Source organism: Myotis davidii, unplaced genomic scaffold, assembly GCF_000327345.1.
Source record: "Myotis davidii unplaced genomic scaffold, ASM32734v1 scaffold323, whole genome shotgun sequence".
Classification (NCBI taxonomy): Eukaryota; Metazoa; Chordata; class Mammalia; order Chiroptera; family Vespertilionidae; genus Myotis; species Myotis davidii.
Window position 1 is genome coordinate 3,354,321 of NW_006295491.1, and position 23,670 is coordinate 3,377,990.

The 23,670-nt window shown below is 35.4% G+C and overlaps 1 protein-coding gene across 5 annotated transcripts in view; it reads left to right on the forward strand.

Moving 5' to 3' along the window:
* Positions 1-23,670, forward strand: part of LRBA (LPS-responsive vesicle trafficking, beach and anchor containing) — a 554,230-nt gene that overhangs the window by 409,296 nt on the left and 121,264 nt on the right. For all 5 annotated transcript variants that reach the window (XM_006770131.2, XM_006770133.2, XM_006770134.2 and 2 more), the window contains exons 45-46: positions 12,637-12,777; positions 13,762-13,881. In XM_006770131.2, coding sequence (XP_006770194.1) covers positions 12,637-12,777; positions 13,762-13,881 — 261 coding nt within the window. The remainder of the gene's footprint in view (positions 1-12,636; positions 12,778-13,761; positions 13,882-23,670) is intronic.

Genomic DNA, 23,670 nt, shown 5'->3' on the forward strand with positions numbered 1-23,670 from the left:
AAATTAAGTTGGAAAGTGTGAATGCATATGTACATTTATATATATATACTAGAGGCCCAGTGCACGAAATTCGTGCCAGGAGCTTAGCCCTCACAGCCCCAGCTTCGTCCAGAAGGTTGTTCAGCTGTCTGGTCTAATTAGCATATTATGCTTTTATTATTATACACACACACACATACACACACATATGTATATATGGTTATAAAATTAGAAAACAATCTGTTTTGTGTCACTATTTTTTAAACTTTACATTTATTAAGTATTAGCACTCTGTATAGCATAGTGGGTTTTCTACTGGAAGTTACCTTCCAGTGAAAGTTTGTAAATGACTAACAGAGGTTAACCTTATACTTTATTTAAGCAGCCTTCAATGACATTGTTTTTTAACATTAGTCAGTAAACGATAAACTGAACTAACTGAAATGGATTGTGGTTAATATTACTGTCAGGGTGATGAATAATCCTGACATATACCAGCAACACATTGCCAGTCAGTAATCCTTCTCCAAGTTAAGTATTTATTCACTAATCATCCTAAGTTACTGTGGTGTGGAGTGACCATTTATTATTATTTATAAATGGATTGTTTTTTATATATAACATTACCAGTTTTATCCCATAATACTTCCTGTTTTCTTAGTTTAGTGCTGGGTATACTAACTTGGTTAGATTCAGAGTAGGGGACGTGTATACTTACCATGAACTTACATAAAAACTGTTTTTAAAATACCTAGAAAAAATTTTTTTAAGTTCAATAGGTACTAATATTATACGTCTGATTTCAGGCTGGGATATTTTTTCTTTTTATAGAGAGTTAAGTGCAATAGGTTTCTAAATATACTTGTATGTGTCAACTTTTCATTCTTGTATTTTCCTGTGATACTCAACACTACATGAATATGTACTATGCTTTTCACAGTGGGTAGTATAGTAACTTATCTTTTAGTCCACATGTGCACATTCCTATCCAGTTCTTTTTTAAAAATGTTTTTATTGATTTTAGAGAGGAAGGGAGAGGGAGAGAGATAAAAATATCAGTGATAAGAGATAATCATGATTGGCTGCCTTCTGCACACCCCCCCACTGGGGATTGAGCCTGCAACCTGGGCATGTGCCCTTGACTAGAATCAAACCCAGGACCTTTCAGTCCACAGGCTATGCTCTATCCACTGACCCAGACCGGCTAGGGCTCCTGTCCAATTCTTTATTCTCAAAGCCATTTATTTGAATAAGCATACTTAGTCAACATTAACATCTGTTTTAGTGCCCTATGTATATTGAATAAATGTGTTTATTCATATAATTGATTATTGAATATTTACTGAGCACCTTTTGTGGATATTATTGTAAGAACTGTACCAGAAATCGAAGTGAATTAAATAATCCCCACTTTTAAAGAGTTTTATAACTGAATGTATGTTATATATGACCCATTTATAGGGAAATAATTTAATTAGAAACTTTTTATTTTTATATGACTTTATTTTAAACTGTCCCATTTTCAGAAGAGGAATTTTTTTTAAATGAGTCTACTATTTATAATGTAAACCAAGTATTTGAAAGTAGAAAAAGGGAAAATTCTGAAAACAAAAACCATAGTTATCATTGGCCCACTATGTAAACTAGAATAGACAATTAAATAGTTACCCTTTTTTTAAATATAGGAAGAAAAACAAGTAGAATTTTATTTATTTACTTTAAAAATATGTTTTCCTGTATAATTAAAATATAAAACAACCACAAAAACAAATGATTGATTAGGTTAGTGATTTTCAACCTTTTTCACCTCATAGCACACATAAACTAATTACTAAAATTCTGCAGCACACCAAAATATATATTTTTTGCTGTTCTCACAAAAAAAAGGTATAATTTTGATTGATTAAAAAATAGTAATTACCTACCCTTTATGCTCCAACTTTTTTAAAAATTGGGTATCTATACTTGTATAATACAATAAGGATTTCTGGTACCAAGGTTTAATCAATCAGACCCAAACTTATTAGAGAGGTCATTAGAAAGGGTCCAAGTCCTATATGATTAGGCTTCTTATGAGAAGCTTAAAAATACCAGGTTAAAGACAGACATCAAAGAAGAGAACACTCTGTGGTGATAGACACAGAAATTTGAGTTATGTTGCCATAAACCAAGGAATACCTGGGTCACAAGAAGCTGGAAGAAGCAAGGAAGGATCTTTACATAGAGGCTTCAAAGAGAGCATGGCTCTGCAAATACCTTAATTTTTGATTTCTAACTTTCAGAACTCTGAGATAATATTTATTGTTTAAGCTGCCCAGTTTATTTTACTTTGCTATAGGAGCCCTAGGAAACTAATACAGTACATACACATTTTGATTTATGTTTTATTTATAAATGAATATCTTCCTCATTGTGTAGTGCCCCTCTTTATTCCTAGTAATACTCCATGTTCTGAAGTTTACCTTTTCAGACAGCAAATAGCCATTTTGAGTATTACTTGCAGTATATTTTTAGTCATTTTTTAAAAACCTATGACTTTGTATTTAAAATTTATTTTTTTGTGGACAGCATACAATAGTCTTGCTTTTATAGCCAATCTGATAATCTCTGTATTTTATTAATTGGGTTTGAGACCACTTATATTTAATGTAATTTTTATATAGTCAGTTTAATTGTACAGTCTTGTTGTTTTTTAGTCCTCGCATCAGTACCTTGTCTCCCTTTACCTGCCTTCTTTTTTTTTTTTTTTTTTTTTTTTTATATTTTATTGATTTTTTACAGAGAGGAAGGGAGAGGAACAGAGAGTTAGAAACATCGATGAGAGAGAAACATCGATCAGCTGCCTCCCGCACACCCACCACCGGGGACGTGCCCGCAACCAAGGCACATGCCCCTGACCGGAATCGAACCCGGGACCCTTCAGTCCGCAGGCCGACGCTCTATCCACTGAGCCAAACCGGTGCTGGCTACCTGCCTTCTTTTAGATTAAATGTTTTTATGATTCCATTTTATCTGCACTATGGCTTATTACTTATGGTTTATTATATATACACTAGAAGCCCGTTGCACGAAGATTCGCACAATAGGCCTTCCTTCCCCTGGCTGCTGGCACCGGTTTTCCTCTGGCACCCAGGACCCAGGCCTTTGGTCCAGCCACAGGGGAGAAGCAAAGCCTCGAGGCCTGGGTCCTGGGTGCCAAGCCTCTTCAGTCTTCAGTCTTCGCTCTGCACCTGCATATGCAAATTAACCACCATCTTTGTTGGTTTAATTTGCATAGTTGCTCTGGCTGGTGGGCATAGTGGAGTGACACCAATTTGCACATTTCTCTTTTATTAGTGTAGATAATTTAGTGGTTTATTGTTTGAAATGTACACTTTTAACTTATGACAGTCTATCTTTAAATTATATAATACAACTGCATGTTTAGTTTTCAAACCTCATCAGAGTATCCTCTTATTCTCTCTATTCCAGCCTTTGGAGCTATTCTCATTTTTCAGCTAATTATTCTCTAAACTCAATACATTGTTACTAATTTTGCTTCCATCTTTTAAAGCAATAAAAATAAGAAAAAAATGTTTTATGTTTACCCTGAGTGTTACCTTGTCTGATAATCTTTATTTCTTTGTTTGGATATATATTTTAGTCTCTTCTATTTATTCTAAAATATTTAATATTTCTTGAAGTGCATGTCTTCTAACAATTGTTTCAATTTTATTTTAATCTCAAAGTATTTCATATTGATTTTAAACAATATTTTCACCCGGTACAGAACTCTAGATTGACAGGTAATAGGGAGAGCATTAATACTTTTAAGGTGACTTTTTACTGTCTTCTGGCTGGCCTAGTTACTGAAAGTTTGTATTATTATAATTTTGTTCCTTTCTGTTTAATAATGTTTACTTGTTTTTCTTTACTCTGGCTTTAAGACTTGTTTGTTTATCTTTGATTTCCGGCTCTATGATCTCTCTTCTTTGTTTGTTTGTTTTGTTTTCCTGCTTTGAGTTTTTAGAGTTTCTTGAATCTGTAGTTTATTTCTTGTTATTAATTTTGAAAATTACTTATTCATTGCTAAGATATTTCTTTTGCTTCTTTCTATCTTTCCTCCCTCTGAGACTCCAAGTACACCTATATTAGACTCTCTGATTTTGTCCCATAGCTCTTGGTTACTCAATCCTGCTTGTGTTTTCATTTATCTTCTTCATTTTGGATCATTTCTATTAACCTACCTTCAGAATTGATTATTATTTACTTAGCTGTGTCCAGTCTGAGCAGACTAAGCTCATCAAAAGAACTCTTCACCTCTGACAACTTATTTCAAGCATTTATATTAGATTTTTTTTCTATAGTTGTCAGTTCTGCTGGAATTTCCCACCCGTTTATATGTTTTCCACCCTTCCACTAGTTCTTTTAGTTTATGAATTACAGTTATTTTAAATAATCTGTCAGATACTTCTTACCATGTGTATTATCTCCGAGACTAATTTGTTTGATTGCTTTATCTGTTCATAATGTGTCATTATTTTTCCGTAATATTCTAAGTGTCTCATAGTTTTTGGTTGAATGCCAGCAGAGATATGATATGAATACTATTTTATGCCTAGAAATGGGGGTGCCTCCTCCTATGTCAGGCAGTTTGTGTCGGGAGTTCAGTCAAACTAGCCAATAGATGAGCTTGGTTGAGTTTGTTATTGTCATTATTACATTCAGGGCAACACAGACTTCCAATTCCTCCTTTTGAGTTTGTACTTCAGGGAGGGCCCTGCGGTGCTGTTCCTGCTCAGTCTTTCAGCAGACCCTCTGTACCTGTGCCTTTCTCTTTCTTGCTTTTATCTAGGAGTAGATTGCCATTGTCATTCATTGTAAAGATTGTGGTAGAGGTAAGGCAACTTTTCCTATCTGTTATGATGTGTTTGTTGTTTTTTTTCTTTTTTTCTTATTTTCTCAAGAAAATAGTTTCTCAGCTAGTTTCTGGATTTCTTTCAGAAGGAATTGTTCTATATATAGATATAAGTTAGGTTTCTCTTAGGAGGACACTGTCTTGGACTGGAACTTCTGATTTTAATGGTCTTAAATGATTCTGTTTACAAATGAATAGGTTTTGATATATCAGCTTTGGGTGTCTTGGTTGTTTATCATTTTCATAATTATTTCTAAGACTTTTTTTTCCAGTTTCCCTTGCATTGTTAAGATTGCCTTTGGGGTTATGGTAACATTTAGCTCAACACTGGCATTGGATTAAGAGATTATTTTAATCCATTTATGTAGCTGTCTCAAATTCAGGTAAAAACCTATGGTAAAAATCACTTAATATGAACCATAATAAGTGTGAAGGCATTGCTATTAAATCTACCAACATGAGCATTTGAAATGATTTAGATTCTACATAGGCACAATAAGTAAAATGAAATACTTTCTTTTCTGCAAGATGTGTTTGTTAAATTGAAATAGTATAGTGAGTGTATGTTTAATGCTACTTGCAAGAAAGTGTGTTTTCAGGGGTTTAGAAACTGCTCTGGTACTGAGAACAAAAGTGCTTATTTGTTAACTCTAAAAGCCACACTGGTGTGCCAGTGGAATTTTTTTCTTGACAATATTACATAAAATGTAGAGTGCATGAAGAAAAGTACCAATCCATTTCAGCCATATAGAGCATTTGACAAAATACCTTAAAAGCCAAGGTTGTGTAAAAATGCTGATCAGGCTATTTGTTGCAATTGCCGTTTAGATAAAAGAGCTGTTACAACTGACACAAAATAGTTGCTGTACCTCCTAATAGTGGCAACATTGCTTAAATGACAGAGGCTCTTTCTTTATTTTCTTCTCTTGGAGGGTAGGAGAGAAAGGCAGGTGGTGGAGATGCACAGAATAAAATTCATTTGGGTTCGTGGATGGGGCTATACACATTTAAAAGTTTAGAGGAATGTAAAGCAATACACTTTGATGACAATACTTATCTTTTTTGTTTACATTTTTTTAATAAAAGCTGTTTTTGCCATGCGTAATTTTGGTGTCCCAAGACAAAATACCCATATTCCCAATTATAAAACCTCCACTAAGTGATATTCACATAAAAAACATAAATTGTATTTTTTTAAAGACAATCTAAACCTCCCATGAAAGGATTCTAATGGCCTTACAGATTTGGCACCAATGTTTTCATCAGTCTACACAACCCAGATCATTTTAGGATTTATAGTCAATTTAGTTAGAGTTTGCTCTGGATCTTGTCCCTGTCACCAACTTGGTAACCAACCAACAATAGTCATCTAACTTCTCCCAGACTCATTTTTTTTTCAGTGGTAATTTGGGAATGCTAATAGGTGTGTATATTAAGGGATTGTTGTGAATGTAATGATAAAATTTATATGAGACTTGAGGACCATTGCTTATATCCAATAAATAAGCAATAAATAGTAGCATTGGCATTAAATAGAATGGCCCCTTTAATCTGCATATCATAGTTATTTCCTGTAATCTTTTAAAACCAAATTGTTACCATCTTTTATGATGTCACATTTCCTGGTAGTTCACCCTCTTTCATTTTTGAAGTTAGATGAAACTAACATTTAATCTGACATTTTTGTAACAAAAACCTTTTAATTCGTATAGCATTGACTCAACCACTTTTTCTTTTCTTTCCCCCCGCTTCCCCTAGTTTTTAGCAGTGGCTCTCTTTCACCATCTATAGACCTTCCCTCTTCCAGGAAAGAATAAAATAATGTATGACCTCTTTTGTCCATGACCTCGTAAATGCTGTAGGATGGACTTTATATGTAATCAGAGAATTAAAGGATGTTTCCAATTTCTTAATCATACCAAATGAAGATGACATTGGCAGATGGCTTTAGGCCAGTCATCAAGATCCTAAAGTAGCCATGCTCTTTTGTTTGCCTTTACCGAGCCCCTTTTGACATTTCTCCTATACTCCTATATAAACACAAAATTTATCTTTATGATACACTTTCCCTTAGCATTTACAAAGCCCATTTCTGAGTTTTTATGCTCCAGAATGATTTACTTATTTGTTTGTTTGCTTATTTTTTTCTTTTTTCTTTAATCTTCTGCTTCTCATGCTCATGTTAGGGTTCATTGATTTTCTAAAGAAAGCCTTCATAGAAAGATGTAAAAACCTCTTTGCAGACTTGGATTTTAAAAGAGGAGTTTGTTAACTCAAGCAAATTTCTGCTCTGTAAAATTACTCAGATTTCTTGTCAATTCCCTATAATTTCCTTACTCTAAGTAGCTGTAATCATGGTCCAGCAGTTGGAATTTTTCACGTCTGCAAGGTTGGTATAAAATGGAACAATTCACACATAAATCTCAAAAGGAAGAAGGAATTATGGTGACAGTGATGATATCAATTACAACATTAATAGCAATTGTACTTATTGAGGACCTTCTTTGTGCCAGTATTGCTTCTTGACCCTTTACATGCAATAATAGCCTTTAAATCAATCCATTAAATAAATATCATTTCAAATTGGGTAAGAAATGGGGAATTTGTTGAAATTAGGAAGAACAATTTGTAATACAACAGTTTTAGATGGATAAAATGGCCCAAAGACCAGATTTTGAGAACTAGGTTTTTGTTTCTCAGATTTATATTGATTTTCAGCTATATTACTCAATATACTTCTTGTCTTCATTATTAAAATAGTGATATCTAGCTAACATATTTGTTGTAAGAATGCATAATAATGTTTTATAATTTGTAAAATGTAAGTTGGGGATATTATTCTTAATTATATAACTTCAGGTGAGATTTCCTGAAATTTTAAAAAAGAAAAACTTCGAATGTATCAATATAAAAGCCTTTTCTTTTTACCACTAACTTTGCTAGTGATTATATGAGAGTCTGTTGTGTGTCCTTGAAGGGGGTCTGTAAATCCAAAGCCATTTTTTTAAATTAATGTAGTAGAAGATGATTGCAGCGTACTTGACATTAATATAATTTCATAGTAAAATTTGGGGGGCCTTTGGACTTTGTAAAGTAATTTTGGTTTTGCTTATATTCTTGAGATAAGTGTTTTTGGGGTACTATTGTGTACTATTAGGCTTCTGACATATAATGGACAGTATAAGTACTATGTGTACCAATGGAGGATTGTGATAGTTTATTACATTCTTTTCTAATAGAGTCCACTGATATCATCAGGCTTGTTTAATGGATTTTAAAAAATATTCGTTTTTTTTTAATCTTTATTGTTAAGAGTATTAGAGATACCTCCCTTTGTTTTCCGCATTGCCCCCCTCCAGTTGGTTCCTGCCCTAGGACTTCACCACCCTATTGTCTGTGTCCATAGATAGTGCATACATGCATACAAGTTCTTTGGTTAATCTCTTCCTGCGCCTCCTACCCCTTCCCGCTGAGATTCTTCAATCTCTTCCATGTTTCCATGCCTCTGATTCTATTTTATTCATCAGGTGTTTTTTTCATTAGATTTCTTTTTCGTTTATTTTGATTTTTAGATTCAATTGTTGATAAATATTTATTGTCATTTTATTGTTAATTTTTTTCGTCTTCCTCCTCCTCCTCTCCCCCTCTTCCACCCCCTCCTTCTTCTTCTCTTCTCCTTCTAAAGAATACCCTTCAACATTTCATGTAATATTGGTCTGATGGTGATGAACTCCTTTAGCTTTTCTTATTTGTGAAGTCCTTTATCTGACCTTCAATTCTGAATTATAGCTTTGCTGGATAAAGTAATCTTGGTTGTAGGTCCTTGCTTTTCATCACTGAATATCTCTTGCCACTCCCTTCTGGCCTGCAAAGTTTTTGTTGAGAAATCAGTTGATAGTCATATGGGCACTTCTTTATAGGTAACTAATTGTTTTTCTCTTGCTGCTTTTAAGTTCACCAGGTAGGGGAAGTTTTCTGTCATTATTTCTTCAGATAGATTTTCAATATCTTGCTTTCTCTCTTTTCCTCCTGGCCATGCAAATGTTGGTATGCTTGAAGTTGTTTCAGAGGCTCCTTACACTATTTTCATTTTTTTTTTTTTTTTTTTTTGCTGTTCTGATGGGGTGTTTTTGCTTCCTCATATTCCATATTATCTAACTGGATTATTCAGTTAGTGTTTGCTTAATTTCTGACTGGTCCTTAAGTCAAATAAACTGAAAAATAATTACTACTAATAATTTGCTATGTTGTAGGCACTGAGCTGGGTACTTTACATGCAATATTTTTGTTATCCTAATAATTAGAAAAATTGCTTCTCAAAAAAGGTAGTAAGGTATTTTAATTGTAATACTCTTAAAAACCTGACTTAGGAAGTTTTTTTTAAACATCTGGTTCTAAAAGGTATCGTTACTATATCTCAAACATAATACTTATACTCTGCCACAGTTGACAGTTTTGCTATTTGTGAGATTAAAAATATCCTAGGTACAGTGATTTTTGTTGTTGTTGCTATTTCTACATTTTTAAGAGTTTTAGTGCTCTATTTTCTTTGTCTTGGTTTACTATATTCCAAGTTACTTCCATTTACTTAAATGTAATGTTTGTGTTGGTAGTCCTTATACTTTAATTTTTAAATCATAGTGTTTCAAGGTTCTTATATTATTTTGTAGATTTAAAAAATCTTATGTAACTCTTTTTATTAGTTTCATGTAATGTTTATAATTTTTTATATTCTAGGGTTATTTATGTTTATGTCATTAGGAACTTGAATTATACTGCACTAATCAATTCTTATTTTTTGTTGATTTTTTTTCAGGAAGTTGTTATTTTAAATGACCAATATTTTTGCTCTTTTCCTTTAATCAATTTGCTGATTTTAAAAAATCTTTAGCCAAGCTTTTACAGTTGAATTGTACAAAGAGCTCCCTATAGGATGATAGTGCTTCACATTTTTCTGAATTGTACTCTATTGATACTCGTGATACACTGTATAAGAGTAGCTCTCAGCATTTAATTTTATTTCTTTTGTAGAAATAAACATCTTGAAATGCTGATTTAGACAATGTTTTAAAAATGCTATGATGCACTTTGGTATGTGACAGACTCTTGCTTAGTTAAATGTTTTGCTGCATTATAACATAGTTGGATTCAGCTCATCTTTTAAAGCAGTTGTCAGAAAAATATGGGCCAGCATGGTAGAATGTATTAGCTCAATACATTGTCTCCATTTTATTATGAAGCTGCTGAGGAAGCTGTGATATACAGCACTGTCATTACAGATCTATTGTTAAGACGGTTCCACAGCCTTCTTTGTACCACCATTAATTTATAGCAGTAAACAATATGTAGCCTTCCAACTGCAGCAAAGCAGAATCTTTTAATGAGGTGGATGTTATTACCACAATAAATCAGTGCTTTCGCGTAATGTATAATTCAATGTGTGTATTCCCACTGTAACTTCTCTGAGTAAGCTGATAGTGTATCATTGTCATTGCACAGCTCCACTTTTTTTTTTTTTTAACCTTCTTTTATTTGGGGACTTCTTTTTTATATGCTTGCAAATAAATGTGGTGTGTCTTGATAGCTGTCCTGGAGCAGGCTTCAGAAACCAACTGTAACAATAACAGCTAGAATCAATACTGTGGGTTCTACCTATATGGATCTCTGCGCAATGCCGTTTTTTTTAGATGCTAGTGAAATCAATCTTAATTGGTTTTAGCATTATATTCAAGAAACGTGATTCTATAACTATTGATTTTGGGGGTGCACTCATTTGGAGAGTAATAAAAATAGGAGCAGATAAAGTGAATACTTAATATGCTGCAGAACCATACAAAAGGAGCATTGATTCTATTTTTAATTCACATAATTTGTCTTCGAATGATTTTATTTCTCTTTTCCTTTTGCATAGCTCAGTTTTTAGGGACAACAACTAAAATTCATTTAAAGGCATTCAAAATTGGTTCTGTAACAAAGATTTCTTGGAGTCAGTTTCATTCTTAACAGGCATAAATTTAGTAAATCAGATATGATTCTTTTGTGCAGAAACTAATGCTTTAAAAGGTGGCATTTTAACTTAGTATACTGTATACTGATTTAAAATGCTAATCAGCTAAAGACTTAAAAAATTGCTTGTTACATAAAACAGTCACTTAAAATACAGTGTGGATTAGAATCTTTTAAAGCTATTGAAAGAGAATGGTACTAAAAATAAATAGAAGCTTTGAAAAAAATAGTTAACTTATAAAGATAGCTAAACTGATGATTTAAAAATGTTGCTTAAAATCCTATATTAACATGAAAAACAGTTTAAAAACTAATTTAACATTGCTTTATATTCAATAGAATCTCTCTGAATACATCTATTTTTAAACTAATATAAAAATTTATTTTAATATTTCCCCCATTAATAATCAGATATTTTCTTTCTCTTATAAATGAGGAGTGACCAATTCATAGGTCTTCATTAAAGAAAGTGATTTGATTTAAAAAAATAAACAATAGGTGTTTTCTAAAGGTCAGAATGATTTATTAGAATGAATTGTTACTTAAAGCAATTGATCTTAACATCATTTCAGTCCTTAGACCCCTTTGAAAATCTAGAGACCACTATGTATATTTTTCTTAAGAAAATGTACATGTGCATAATCACACAAAATTTTGCATGCTGTTTAGTGGAGTTCTTGTGTTGCCTGAATAACAGCAGCAGCAATAATAACAACATAAGCTAACATTTATAAAGCTTCTTATCTTATGCCAAGCAATGTGCTGGCTCATTACAGGCTATTATTTTATTCAAACTTTACTCCAGTTCTAAAGATAATCTCAAAAATAATAAGTAGCATTCATTAGATGTTGTCATGCATGGTTTGTAGGACTTTACCTATACTGATTCATTAAATTTTTTTTTTAATCCTCACCAAAGGATATTTTTTTTGTTGATTTTGGTGAGAGAAGAAGGGGTCAGAGAGCTAGAGAAACATTGATTTGTTGCCTACTGCAAGTGTCCCAACTGGGGATTGAACCCTTTAGTATGTGCCCTGACCAGGAATTGAACCCACCACCTTTTGGTGCATAGGGCAACGCTCAAGCATTGTGCTACCTGACCAGGGCTATTCTGACTCATTTTATTTTCCAAAATAACCTTCTAACTTGGCCCTATTATAACTCCAGTAGGCCCCTTGTAATCTGTGTATGATTCTTTCTATGTGATGTATTTTTTATATTTCATGCAGGCATATTTTCCCCTTAAATTCTGGTTTTGCTCATACTGGTAGAAATTTCTACATTTAATCCCATTTAATCTCCTTGCTCACTCTAATTTTATTCCATCCTCTTTTCAGAACCTCTTATAAATTAGTCCTCTAGCGTCAAGATTCTGTTTCTGGTTGTTGCTTCTAATTAACTAATTAGAATTTTATAGGTGCTTTCCAAAATATTATATAGATAATATTTACTTCATGTAATTGTCTTTTTAAAAATGCTTTTTATGGGCTGATTAAAGACACTTATTCAACAGAAACTAGACTTATTGAGAAATGACAGGTTTCTCCATTCACTTATATGTGTATGTTTAACCTGTGTTGAAAATGTTTGTTTTTCCATCTACTGTCAGAATGTAGCAGTCTGTTTTAATTTAAATAATACACATAGTTTTTAATTCACTTTCATACTTGCTAATAGGACAACATTTTGAAGATTCAAAGTGATAAACAACGCTTACATTTGTGTTCTTATTTGTTTTTCCTCCCCATTGGCAGCCAGTAGGAGCTTTGAATCCAAAAAGAGCAGCGTTCTTTGCAGAGCGTTATGAATCATGGGAAGATGATCAAGTTCCAAAGTTCCACTATGGTACTCATTACTCAACTGCAAGTTTTGTTCTTGCATGGCTGCTAAGAATAGTAAGTTCAATTTGAATAATAAACCTTGAATAAATAAATTCATGTTGTGGAGAATATGCAGTGATTAAAAATCATCAGCATCTTTTTTGAATGCTAATTTTTTTTTCAGTGATTAAGGTTCTACTTGTATCTCTGTATTCCACTTGGTATGTATTACTGTAGAATTGCCTTAAAAATGTTTCACCTCTGTGTGAATTTTTCCCTTAAATTTGCCTCTTCAAATGGTAGATATCTTACCAGATTCTAGATTGTATCATAGATTATATTCAAATGTTGTTTTTTAAAATAAATACAATTTAATTAACATAGACATATATTCATATATTTTGGAATTTCATTTGCCCCAAATGGAATAAGGTATATTTGTAAGTTACACCAAGGCTACCTTGTATTGATAATATATCGGTTAAACAAGAAATATTTCTGTAAAATTGAAAGGTGATTCATCTACTAGAAAGTAATTTCTTTGGGAAAGCATTAGCAGCACATCATTAATTAAAGCTTGTTAGAAGGGTACAGGCAGACATAAATCCTAGAAGTAATTTATAGTGCTTAGCTAATTTCAAGCAGTTATCCACTAATATGTGTTTAAATGTTCTTTAACTAAGAGGAGGCTTTTAAATCTTCCAAACATTTTTCTTTTTTTAGTCATAAATTAAATATTGAGCCATAACAATAGGAAAATTACATATTGGACAATTTCCCTGTACTATGAAAAAAATACCATCTAATTTATGTCTGAATGTTATTAATAAATTGTTCTTGGAAAAAAGAGTGTTTAAAATATGTTGCACATGCCAAATTTTGGGAATAAGTCTTTGGAAAGAGAAGTAATTTGAGGACATTAATGTAATAATTTAGGTATACTTCCCATTGGATGCCTATTACTAGCTAATGTATATTAGTCATTAGAATGTTTAGATGTAAAGATTTATAAAACCACATTTTTATGCATGATGGATTTTTTCAATTGCTTATTTTTAGGAACCCTTCACAACTTATTTCCTAAATTTGCAAGGAGGGAAATTTGATCATGCAGATCGAACTTTTTCATCAATTTCCAGAGCTTGGCGAAACAGTCAGCGTGATACATCTGATATTAAGGTACAGAAACATTTCATTTCAACAGTTATTGCCAGTGTGTCCCTTGTTGAATGAATGTGGGCAATTTTTCTCTTGCAGTACAGTCTTTTTACTGAAGATAAACCCCAAAGAATGAGGTCTCAGTTAAGTGGCCAAGCACCACTGTACGGAATTTGCCTCTCGCCCTTCTGTGTCTGATCTCTGCCTGTCTCTATATCTGCATGTCTGTCTCTTCTCTCTTGTCTCTTTCTTCATTTGTGGAATTGTTGTTTTCTTCCTCCTTGCAGTCTTTTTTTTTTTTTTTTTTAAGGAAGTCTATTATGGATGTAAAGCAGCTTGCTCAATGGAATTCCAAATTCAACAACAGAAAAAGATATATAGTCAGAAATATACTATGAGGAAGATCTCAGACTTTTATTTTATTTCATTTTATTTCCAAGATCCCTTGTCTCTATTCCTTTTTTTTAATATGTATAATATATTTTTATTGATTTCAGAGAGGAAGGGAGAGAGAGATAGAAACATCAGTGATGAGAGAGAATCATTAATTGGCTGCCTCCTGCACCCCTCACCCTTTGGATCGAGCCCACAACCTGGGTATATGGCCTGACCGGAAATCGAACCATGACCTCCTGGTTCATAGGTTGAAGCTCAACCACTGAGCCATGCCAGCCAGCACCCATGTCTCTATTCTTAAAATAATTATCTTTGACCTGCTTCTGGTTCTAAATGTATACCTGACCCTGTTTGTTATAGGATTGCATTATTTTGAGGAGAAATAAGAGTTCTCTTATCTATATGTTCACTACTGTAAGAGACCAAAAACTTTGCATAATTAGCTAATATAACCCTTCCCAGTCTTTTGCTTGTACCCTCAGAAGTACAGAATTTTATTTTCATAACAGTAATGTCTCTTTCAGTAAAGTGTCAATATTAGATGCTGTTGAATATAATGAGATATGTCAATGGTTGTGAAGCTCCTTATAGTCTCATAAAAATAAAAGAATTATACATAGACTAGTGGCCTGGTGCATGAAATTCGTGCATGGGGGGGGTGTCCTTAAGCCCAGCCTGCACCCTCTCCAATCTGGGACCCCTCAGGGGATGTCGACTGCTGGTTTAGGCCCAATCTTGGCAGTCGGACATCCCTCTCGCAATCCAGGACCGCTGGCTCCTAAACGCTCACCTGTCTGCCAGCCTGATAGTCCCCTAAACCCGTGGTTCTCAACCTTCTGGCCCTTTAAATACAGTTCCCCATGTTGGGACCCCCAACCATAGCATTATTTTCGTGGCTACTTCATCACTGTCATGTCGCTACTGTGATGAATCGTCATGTAAATCTCTGATCTGCAGGATGGTCTTAGGCGACCCCTGGGAAAGGGTCGTTCGACTACCAAAGGGGCCGTAACCCACAGGTTGAGAACCGCTACTCTAGACCCTTCATCCCATCTTCTTTCCAAGCAACCTGTGACCTTCCCCCCGCCCCTCCCTGCAGTTTATCTGAGTGATATCCTGAGTAAATCCACTGGCCTTTCAAAATGGCAAGAGTTAGTGTCTAGACCAGAGGTGGGCAACCTTTTTGTGAGTGCGTGCCAAAACAAGCAAAATCTCTGACTCAAAATTCTTCTGCGTGCCAACCCTAATTACCTAGGGATTGGGCCTGCCCTCTGCCACCCGGGAGCAGGCCTAAGCCAGCAGTTCGTTATCTCCTGAGGGTTCCCAGACTGCGAGAGGGCACAGGCCGGGCTGAGGGGCCCCCACTCCCCCCGAGTTCACAAATTTTTGTGCACCGGGCCTCTAGTATAATATATGCTCTTATGGTATTTTAAAATATGAAATTTTATGAACAGAAGAATTATTTAAATTAATTTTTCAGAAAATAATAATATAACATATTTAATACTTAACTTTTTTTGTTTCGTTAATCCTCACCAGAGGATATTTTTTCCATTGAGTTTTAGAGACAGTGAAGGGGAGGAGAGAGAGAGAGAAAGCACGCACGCAAGAGGAACATCAATGTGAGAGAGGCACATCGACTGGTTACCTCCCACATGTGCCCTGACCAGGGTTGGAGATCGAACCTGAAACCAAGTTATGTGCCCTTGACTGGGAATCAAATCCATGATCCTTTGGTACATGGGCCAATGCTATAACCACTGAGAAAGATAGCCAGGGCAGCTTTTTGTTTGTTTCTTTGTTTTTTGTTGCTAAAGGGGGGAACTGGCACTTTAATATCTTAGAATCCCTGTTTTTTTGCATCCTGCTAATACTGAGAGAATAATTTTTCTAAAAAGTAAAGTTTATTCCTATGAAGTAAAGGTAAAAATATGCATTCTTTTTATTTCAGAGAAGAGAGAGACCTTATTAGATTTAAATAAAAGCAGTCTTTCATTTTTAGCATGACTTACTGTTTAAAGTTTTGGGGATCATTTGTATTTTTGTGCATTCTTCATGGTTCCATTTAAGATATGACCCTCAATGGTGCTTTTTATTCTGCTTGGTAAACAGTTGAGAAGCATTGCTCAGTTCTCTAAGTAGGCTTACTCCACGGTCCTAATGAAATATAATGCAAACCACATAGACAATCTTAAATTTTCTTTCTTTTTTTTTTTTTTTTTTTTTGACCTGCCACTCTCCCTGTTGCTTCCTAAGAGATTTCCATGGGGAGCCAGGGTTTGGGACGGGGACGTAGCACAACCGCCTTAGCTTTCCACACGGGACCCAAGCAGGGGCCTGTGGCGTCCCCACTGTGCGGCCTGTGGCTCTGCGGTTGCCTTTCAGCAAATCACCTGCCAAGTGGCCTGCCCATCACCCTGCCCCTCCCCCTCCCTCCATTTTCACAACGGGCCCAAAGCTGAGCTGGGGACAGCACATGGGGTCCACTGGGCTGTTCTCCCCATTTTGGTGCGTGTTTGAAATGGTCCAAAATGAGATCTTTTCCGAGGCTCTTCCTCCGGCCCCGGGAAGATTTCACCATCACTTTGCTCTGGCTGCCCTGCTCTGTGAAGGGGTCGACTTGCCAGCATTCCTTAGCCGTGGAACCTTTCCTCACTGCTCGGTGAGTCCATGCCATCATGCGACTTGCCAAGGCGATCTGCTAGGATTTTCATCCCCCTCAGTTGCAGGCTCCGCAGGGGCTCCTGCAGGAGGCAATCAATCGATGTGTTTCTCTCATATGGATGTTCCTCTCTGTCTTTCCCTCTCTCTTCCACTGTCCCTGTGGCGAGCCAGCATCGCCATGGCATACTCAGCCCCACGCTGGGTGCCATATGTGCTGCGCCAGCTCAGCCAGGTTCGGTGAGCCTGAGGGCGGGCAGTGAAGGACTGAGAAAAGACAGACAAGAGAAGAAAGCTGGGTCTGGGTGGGATGCTGCCCTCTCTGATGGAGAGCTAGCGACAGCGCCCTTAAATTTTCTTAAAGTCACATTTTAAAAAGTAAAAAAAAACATGTAAATTTTAATAATATATTTAACCTGATATATCCAAAGTACTATTATCTCAACATATAACCAATGTGAAATTTATAAATTAGATACTTTGCATTCTTTTTTTCACACTGTCTTTGAGATCAAGTGTATATCTTATATTTACACTATGTAAATATAACCACATTTCAAATATTTACTATCCACTTGCAGCTGGTGGCTGCTGTATTGGGCAGTGAAGACTTGGGGCATTGTTTCAGAATCACACCAAGGAATCACTTTTTGATTGTGGAAAGATAGATGCCTTCATCCGTTTGTAAAACAGTTCTCCTGATGTTGTATTTCATCTATATATATAAAAGCCTAAGAGATCATTATGAAAGCATTCAGTTGACCAGTCGCTATGACACGCACTAACCACCAGGGGGCAGATGCTCAAAGCAGGAGCTGCCCCTTGGTGGTCAGTGCGCTCCCACAGCCAACCTCCCGTGGCTGGTTAACCTCCCGCAGCCCCTCCCCCTGAACTGGGCTAGATGACCCTGATGGGCTCCCATCACCAGCCAGGCCGAGGGACCCCACCCATGCATTCGTGCACTGGGCCTCTAGTCTAAATATAAACTGACAGGTAGTAGATATAATAGGTAGTCTTGAGGACTGGCGTAGAAAGTGCTAAAATTGGGTTGGAGAATCATCAGTGATAAATAGTAATATTTAATTCCAACTAGGCTCTCTGTTTTAAGTCTTAAAAACTCACTTAACTTTAGAAACTGAGGTGCAGAATAGATTACTGTCTTCAGCTTGAACCATTATGACTAAATTTCGTAGAACAAACCACAGACTCATAAAACTTGAATGAATTTCATGACACAATCACATCTAAATATTAGGCAAATCTCAAAGCTTTTCTAGGCAGAATTCTCATTTCAGGTACCTTTAGTGTCAATAAATTAAATCTAATGATTAAATACAAACGGACTTACTGCTGTTTAAACCCTTTTCATCTCTCCTGTGGAATGATTAACAGTCAGGCTTGGAGAGTGGAAGGAGTCATAACTGTCACCAAGGTTCATTATTTTTGAAAGGGGGCAGTAATAAATGCATCTAAAGGGGAGATTGTTGGAGACTCATATTTCTCCAGAAGCTAAGAATTTAGTACAGTAATTTATTACTAAAATAACCTTTGCTAAAAATAAGAGTGAAAAGTTAGACAGAATCTTGAGATAGCATTTAATATTTAAATTTTAATTTTGTTTATACACTATCAGGCTCTGGTTGATATAGCACCAAATAAAACATAGTCGTTTCCTTGGTTGAACATTTGCACCAGAGCAGATACTGATATTAAAACCATCTCAGCCTTGCTGTGTAATAAGGACTCTGTAGGCTCATAGGTACAGCATCTGAAACCGAGAGGAGGGAGAGGAAAGATGAAAATTGGGCTTTAAATGCTTTGGTAAAGAGGTTACGTCATCCTGAGGGCAAGAGGAAGACATTGGATGGGTGGAAGCAGAGGAGATATGAACTGAGAGTGAACTGTGATTGGTGTTTAAATATGAATTATACTGTGAGCAAGAGTGAAAGCAGTTTAAAAGCTGTTAAAAGAATTAGGCCAAAGGCAGTGGAAGCTTAAACTTAGTAGTGATAATGGTCCTACTAGAGAAATGTGTATGAATTTAAGACATAGTTAGAAGGTTAGAATTGTTAGGATTTGGAGACTGATTTGTCTTGCCAGATGAGAGAGAAATAGAAATTTAATTTGACCTGGGCATGTGTATAGAGAACACAGAAGAAGAGCAAGTTTTTTAGGGCACAGGTATCTAGCTTCCTGTCTTCATAGAGAAAACTTCCTGTGACAGGTGAATTAAAATCCTCCAAACACATTTAGTTAAGCCAGCATTTATTGATTATTTATTATATGCAATATAAAGTAGAGAGCACTTGGGGTTAAAAAGTTAAGATAAACGTAGTTCTTTACTTCACATATCTCCAGGTGAGAAAGACAGGTATACATAAAACTATTTTTGATATAAATTAGGCAGTGATAAGAACAAAATGAAATTAATACTGACAGGGGAGGAGGGGTTGTGGATGACTTCATAGGATATGTGATATTTGAGTTGTATTTTAAAGGATGCAAGGGAGTTTTAACAAACCTCCTAAATTTATGTCTTTACTTTGGGCATTTCTTCTGATATCTGACTCTCCTTGACATCTTTATTTCAACATGTAAAATGTATCTTAGACTTAACACATTAAAACCAAATTCCTGATCTTTATTCCTTCAAACCTGCTCTTCTCACAGTCCTCCCCATCTTAGTAAATGATTTTCCAGATGAGAGTAAAAGCTAAAGTCCTTACCAAGTAAGATCCTATACTACCTCCTCTCCTCTCCAGAATCCTTTTACATGTTGGCCTCTCATTATACTGTTTGCCCCTTCCTAATTCAGGCCTAGCTCAACAGGACTTCCTTGGTATTCTTCAGATACTCCAGGTATCTTCCCACCTTAGGGTCCTTGCTTTTACTTTTACTTTCACTTGAAAATTCCTCCAGAAATTCTTAATGGATTTATTTCTTCACCCCTTTGAAGATTTTGCTCAAATGTCACCTTTGAGAAAAGGCCTTGTCTGTCGTCTCTATTCAAAGTTACATTATCAGTGACTCACCCTGTGCATGTTTACTCACTTCCCAATTTGATTTTTCTTCATATCACCCACCATCTCATATGTATATATTTATTTGTTTGTTTATTATGTCTTACCCTATTGGAACATTAGTTCACCAAGCAAGAATTCTGAACTGTTTTGCTCATTGTTTTTTTCCTAAAGCTTAAAATAGTGCCTGAAACATAGTAGGCACTAAATTAAATATTTATTAAATGGATGTTTTGATGAAGTGTAGAAGAATATTTTAAACAAGGAAAATAACATTAACAAAATTAGGGAAAATGCTTTGCACCTTGGGGAATGCTTTATTGGTCTGCTAATTGGTCTTATGTACTTTGATGTATAGAAAACATAAAACAAGACATACTGAAAGACAGTTGTGGTCTAATATGAAGACTTTGGTAATATTCTAAAGATATTTAGCTTAATTCTATAGGCCAGTTAAGCAAATTTTTTCTGTAAACAGACAGATAATAACTTTTTCGATTTGAAGTCTATGCAATCTTTCACTATAGACCCAGATAGTATGTAAACAAATGAGTATGAATGCTTTCCAATAAAATTTTATTTATAAAAATAGGTGGCACGTCACTTTGGGCCCATGGGCTGTCATTTCCCGTCCCCTGCTGGTAACTGGCTCCTGTATAAAAGAAAGCACTGTGGACCAAGTGTGGAAAATAGATCCAGGGATTGGAGAAAGAGGATGAGAGCTTGAGGCAGGGAGAAATGTCAGGAGGCCATTCCAGTCAGGTAAAAAGAAAGATGTTAAAACACATTGCGGAAGGATCACGAGAATTCTCGTATTTTCATATTACAAAGTATTTTACCAAGTATCATACTTTAAAAAAATATTAGCTTGCAAGAACATATAATAACCTCAAAATGCAATGGGTATTTAATTTTAAGGTGTGCCTTTAACATTTATAGAAAACTGTTTTTGTACTCGTTCAATAAAAACTTATCTGGCCACTAGGTAAAGTTAGCAATTAAACGACTGGTCTGCAATGTGTTAAGTTCCTCAACTAGCTAACGGGATGAATTCAAGAGATAGGTTAAAAATAATTCTCCAGGACACGGCATTTGATTGACTTCCCACTACTTTATTGAAACCAGTCTTGTCAGTCATTGAGGATGAACAATTTCCCTGTTGTCCAATGCGCATTGTCAGTTCTCATCTACTTGATCTGTCAGCATTACTGACACAATTATTTGAGCTGTTTTCCTTGTAGCAGTTCTTTCACTTGGTTTCTTAAATAAGGATCCATCCTCTCCTAGCTACCTTTTTTTAAAAAAAATATTTTTTTATTGATTTCAGACAGGAAGGGAGAGAAAGATAGAAACATCAATGATGAGAGAGAATCATTGATCGGCTGCCTCCTGTACACCCCCCTACTGGGGGTCAAGCCTGCAACCCGGGCATGTGCCCTTGACTGGAATCAAACCCTGGACCTTTAAGTTCGCAGGCTGATGCTCTATCCACTTAGCCAAACCAGGTAGGGTTCCTAGCTACTTTTTTATCCCTTTCCTAAGTCTACTGGGTTATCTTGTTTTCAGACCCTAAATCACTGGAGTACCTGATGGCTTAGTCTTTGAATCTCTTCTGCAGAACACTCACTCCCTAGTGATTGCCCCTTATCTCTTCCTGAATTCTAGATTTATACATCTAACTCAGGCATTTTTTTTTAATGCCCTCAAATGTCCTCTATTCCCTCAGTATTTGCCATCTCACTAAAAGACAGTACCATGTACTGAGTTTGCTCAGGCCTTTAGAAAGCTTAGAGTCTTTGGCTCCTCCCTTTCATACACACACCACTGCCTAGCTTCTCACCCTTCAAAATATATGCAGAATCTGACCAGTTATCACCACATCCATCCCTAGGGCTGTTTTCCATGCGGTGATTTCTCTATAGGGCACAAAAAGAATAATCTTCTTGTATTATAAATCAGGTCATATTCCTCGGGTAAATCCTATGATGGCTCATCTAATAGAACCAAACTCAGGTTCTTACTTTAGCCTTGAGACCCCATATATCTGGTTGCCTCTCAGATTCTTCCTCCACTGCAGCCTCACTTGCCTTTGTTGTTGTTCCTCTTCAAAAATGCCAAGCGCACTCCTGTTTGAGTGGCATTGCATAAGATGTTCTCTATGCTTGAACCACTTTGCCTAGATGTCACCTCCCCAGAGTGGGCTTACACTGAACTCCCTCTCTAAAATCATTCTCTATACCCTTACCTTGTTTTATTGTTTACACAGCACTTTCCACTCTTTGACATGATACACATATAATGGTTTATTTATTTTATGTCTCCATCACTAAGGGTCTATGAAAGTGAAGACGTTTTAATTTTATCCACTTTATAACCTCGGCGTTTAGAACATGCCTTGCAGTTAGTTAGAAATCAGCCAATATTGGTTGAATGAAATGAACAAATGAGTAGATTTAAAGATGTCCAAAAAAGTGAAGTCAGTGAAAGAGCCTGGGAAAAAGAGAGAAGGCATTTGTGGAGAAAGACGAGCATGGCCACCCTAGTCAGAAGGGCACAGCAAACCCAAGTGGGTATGTGTTCCACATGGAATAGGCTACTGACAGCCCATATTTTAGGAAGGGGTTTTCTGGCCACAAGAAAACAATGCTGACTGTCATCTGCTGACCAAGAAAGATAGAGTTTTTACTGTTATCACTTTACAAAAGAATTCCATATGGACATCTTGTCACTGGCCATATCTTGGATATTCAATTTAAAAACCTATCTAATAATTAATTCATTATGGATTGTTAGTTATGAATATAAAATTTATATTAAGTTATGAAATTGGTAAGGTCAGTACAGCATATTTAATACTTATAATTAAGTAAATGGAATGCAATTAAATCCTGAATTTCTAAATATTTTAAATAAATACCCATCAGTAATATTATAATAATTAGTTTTAGCTTTAAAAATCAACCCTTAAAAGTTTTAAGTGCACATGTGTTTGTTAAGGACTACAAAATGGATGTGATCATAGAATAGTTTTATTTGTGTCTTGTGAGATTTGTAAAACATGAGACCTTTGACTTGCCCTTTTCTACCTCCAAAATCCCAGGGGTCTGTAATTTGAGTTAGCTTCCTTATCCCCTATGAGGACACTGCCTACCATAATACATTCCGTGGACGCTGATAGCATCAGCATTATAGTCTTCTGTAAGTAAGTGTTTAGCTACAGTTAAATGTAATTGCTGAAAATATATTTCTTGATGCATTTGTTTAAAAAAATATACCTTAAACTTTGATGATTGGGTAGTTTTATTTTCTTAGTTGTTATCATTTATTCTTCCTGTTTTTCAGACATGCTAAATGAAACTAAAATTAAACTCATCCTTGCCATATATCCCTTGGACATTTCTGGCTTGTGTACTCCCTTTCTTCTGCCTTCTCCCTCCCTTCCTCTCCCCTCTTCTCTTTCTCTCTATTGTTTATTTTTATCTTTTATGCAAGTTTCTATTTTTCATCCTTCTCTCTCCCTTTCACACATCCATTTTAGAGTGTGCTCTAGCATTCTCAGCTCTCTCTTAGCAATGTGAAACACTTATACTAACTGAACTGTTTATCTGTTCATCCTTTTTTTATACATCACTTATGCATAACATGCAGATTCATTAATTTAACCACATCTCTTTAATCTTTTTCTTTTTCATGTATCAGTAGGTTAAATGATGTACTCATGTGCATTAAGTCC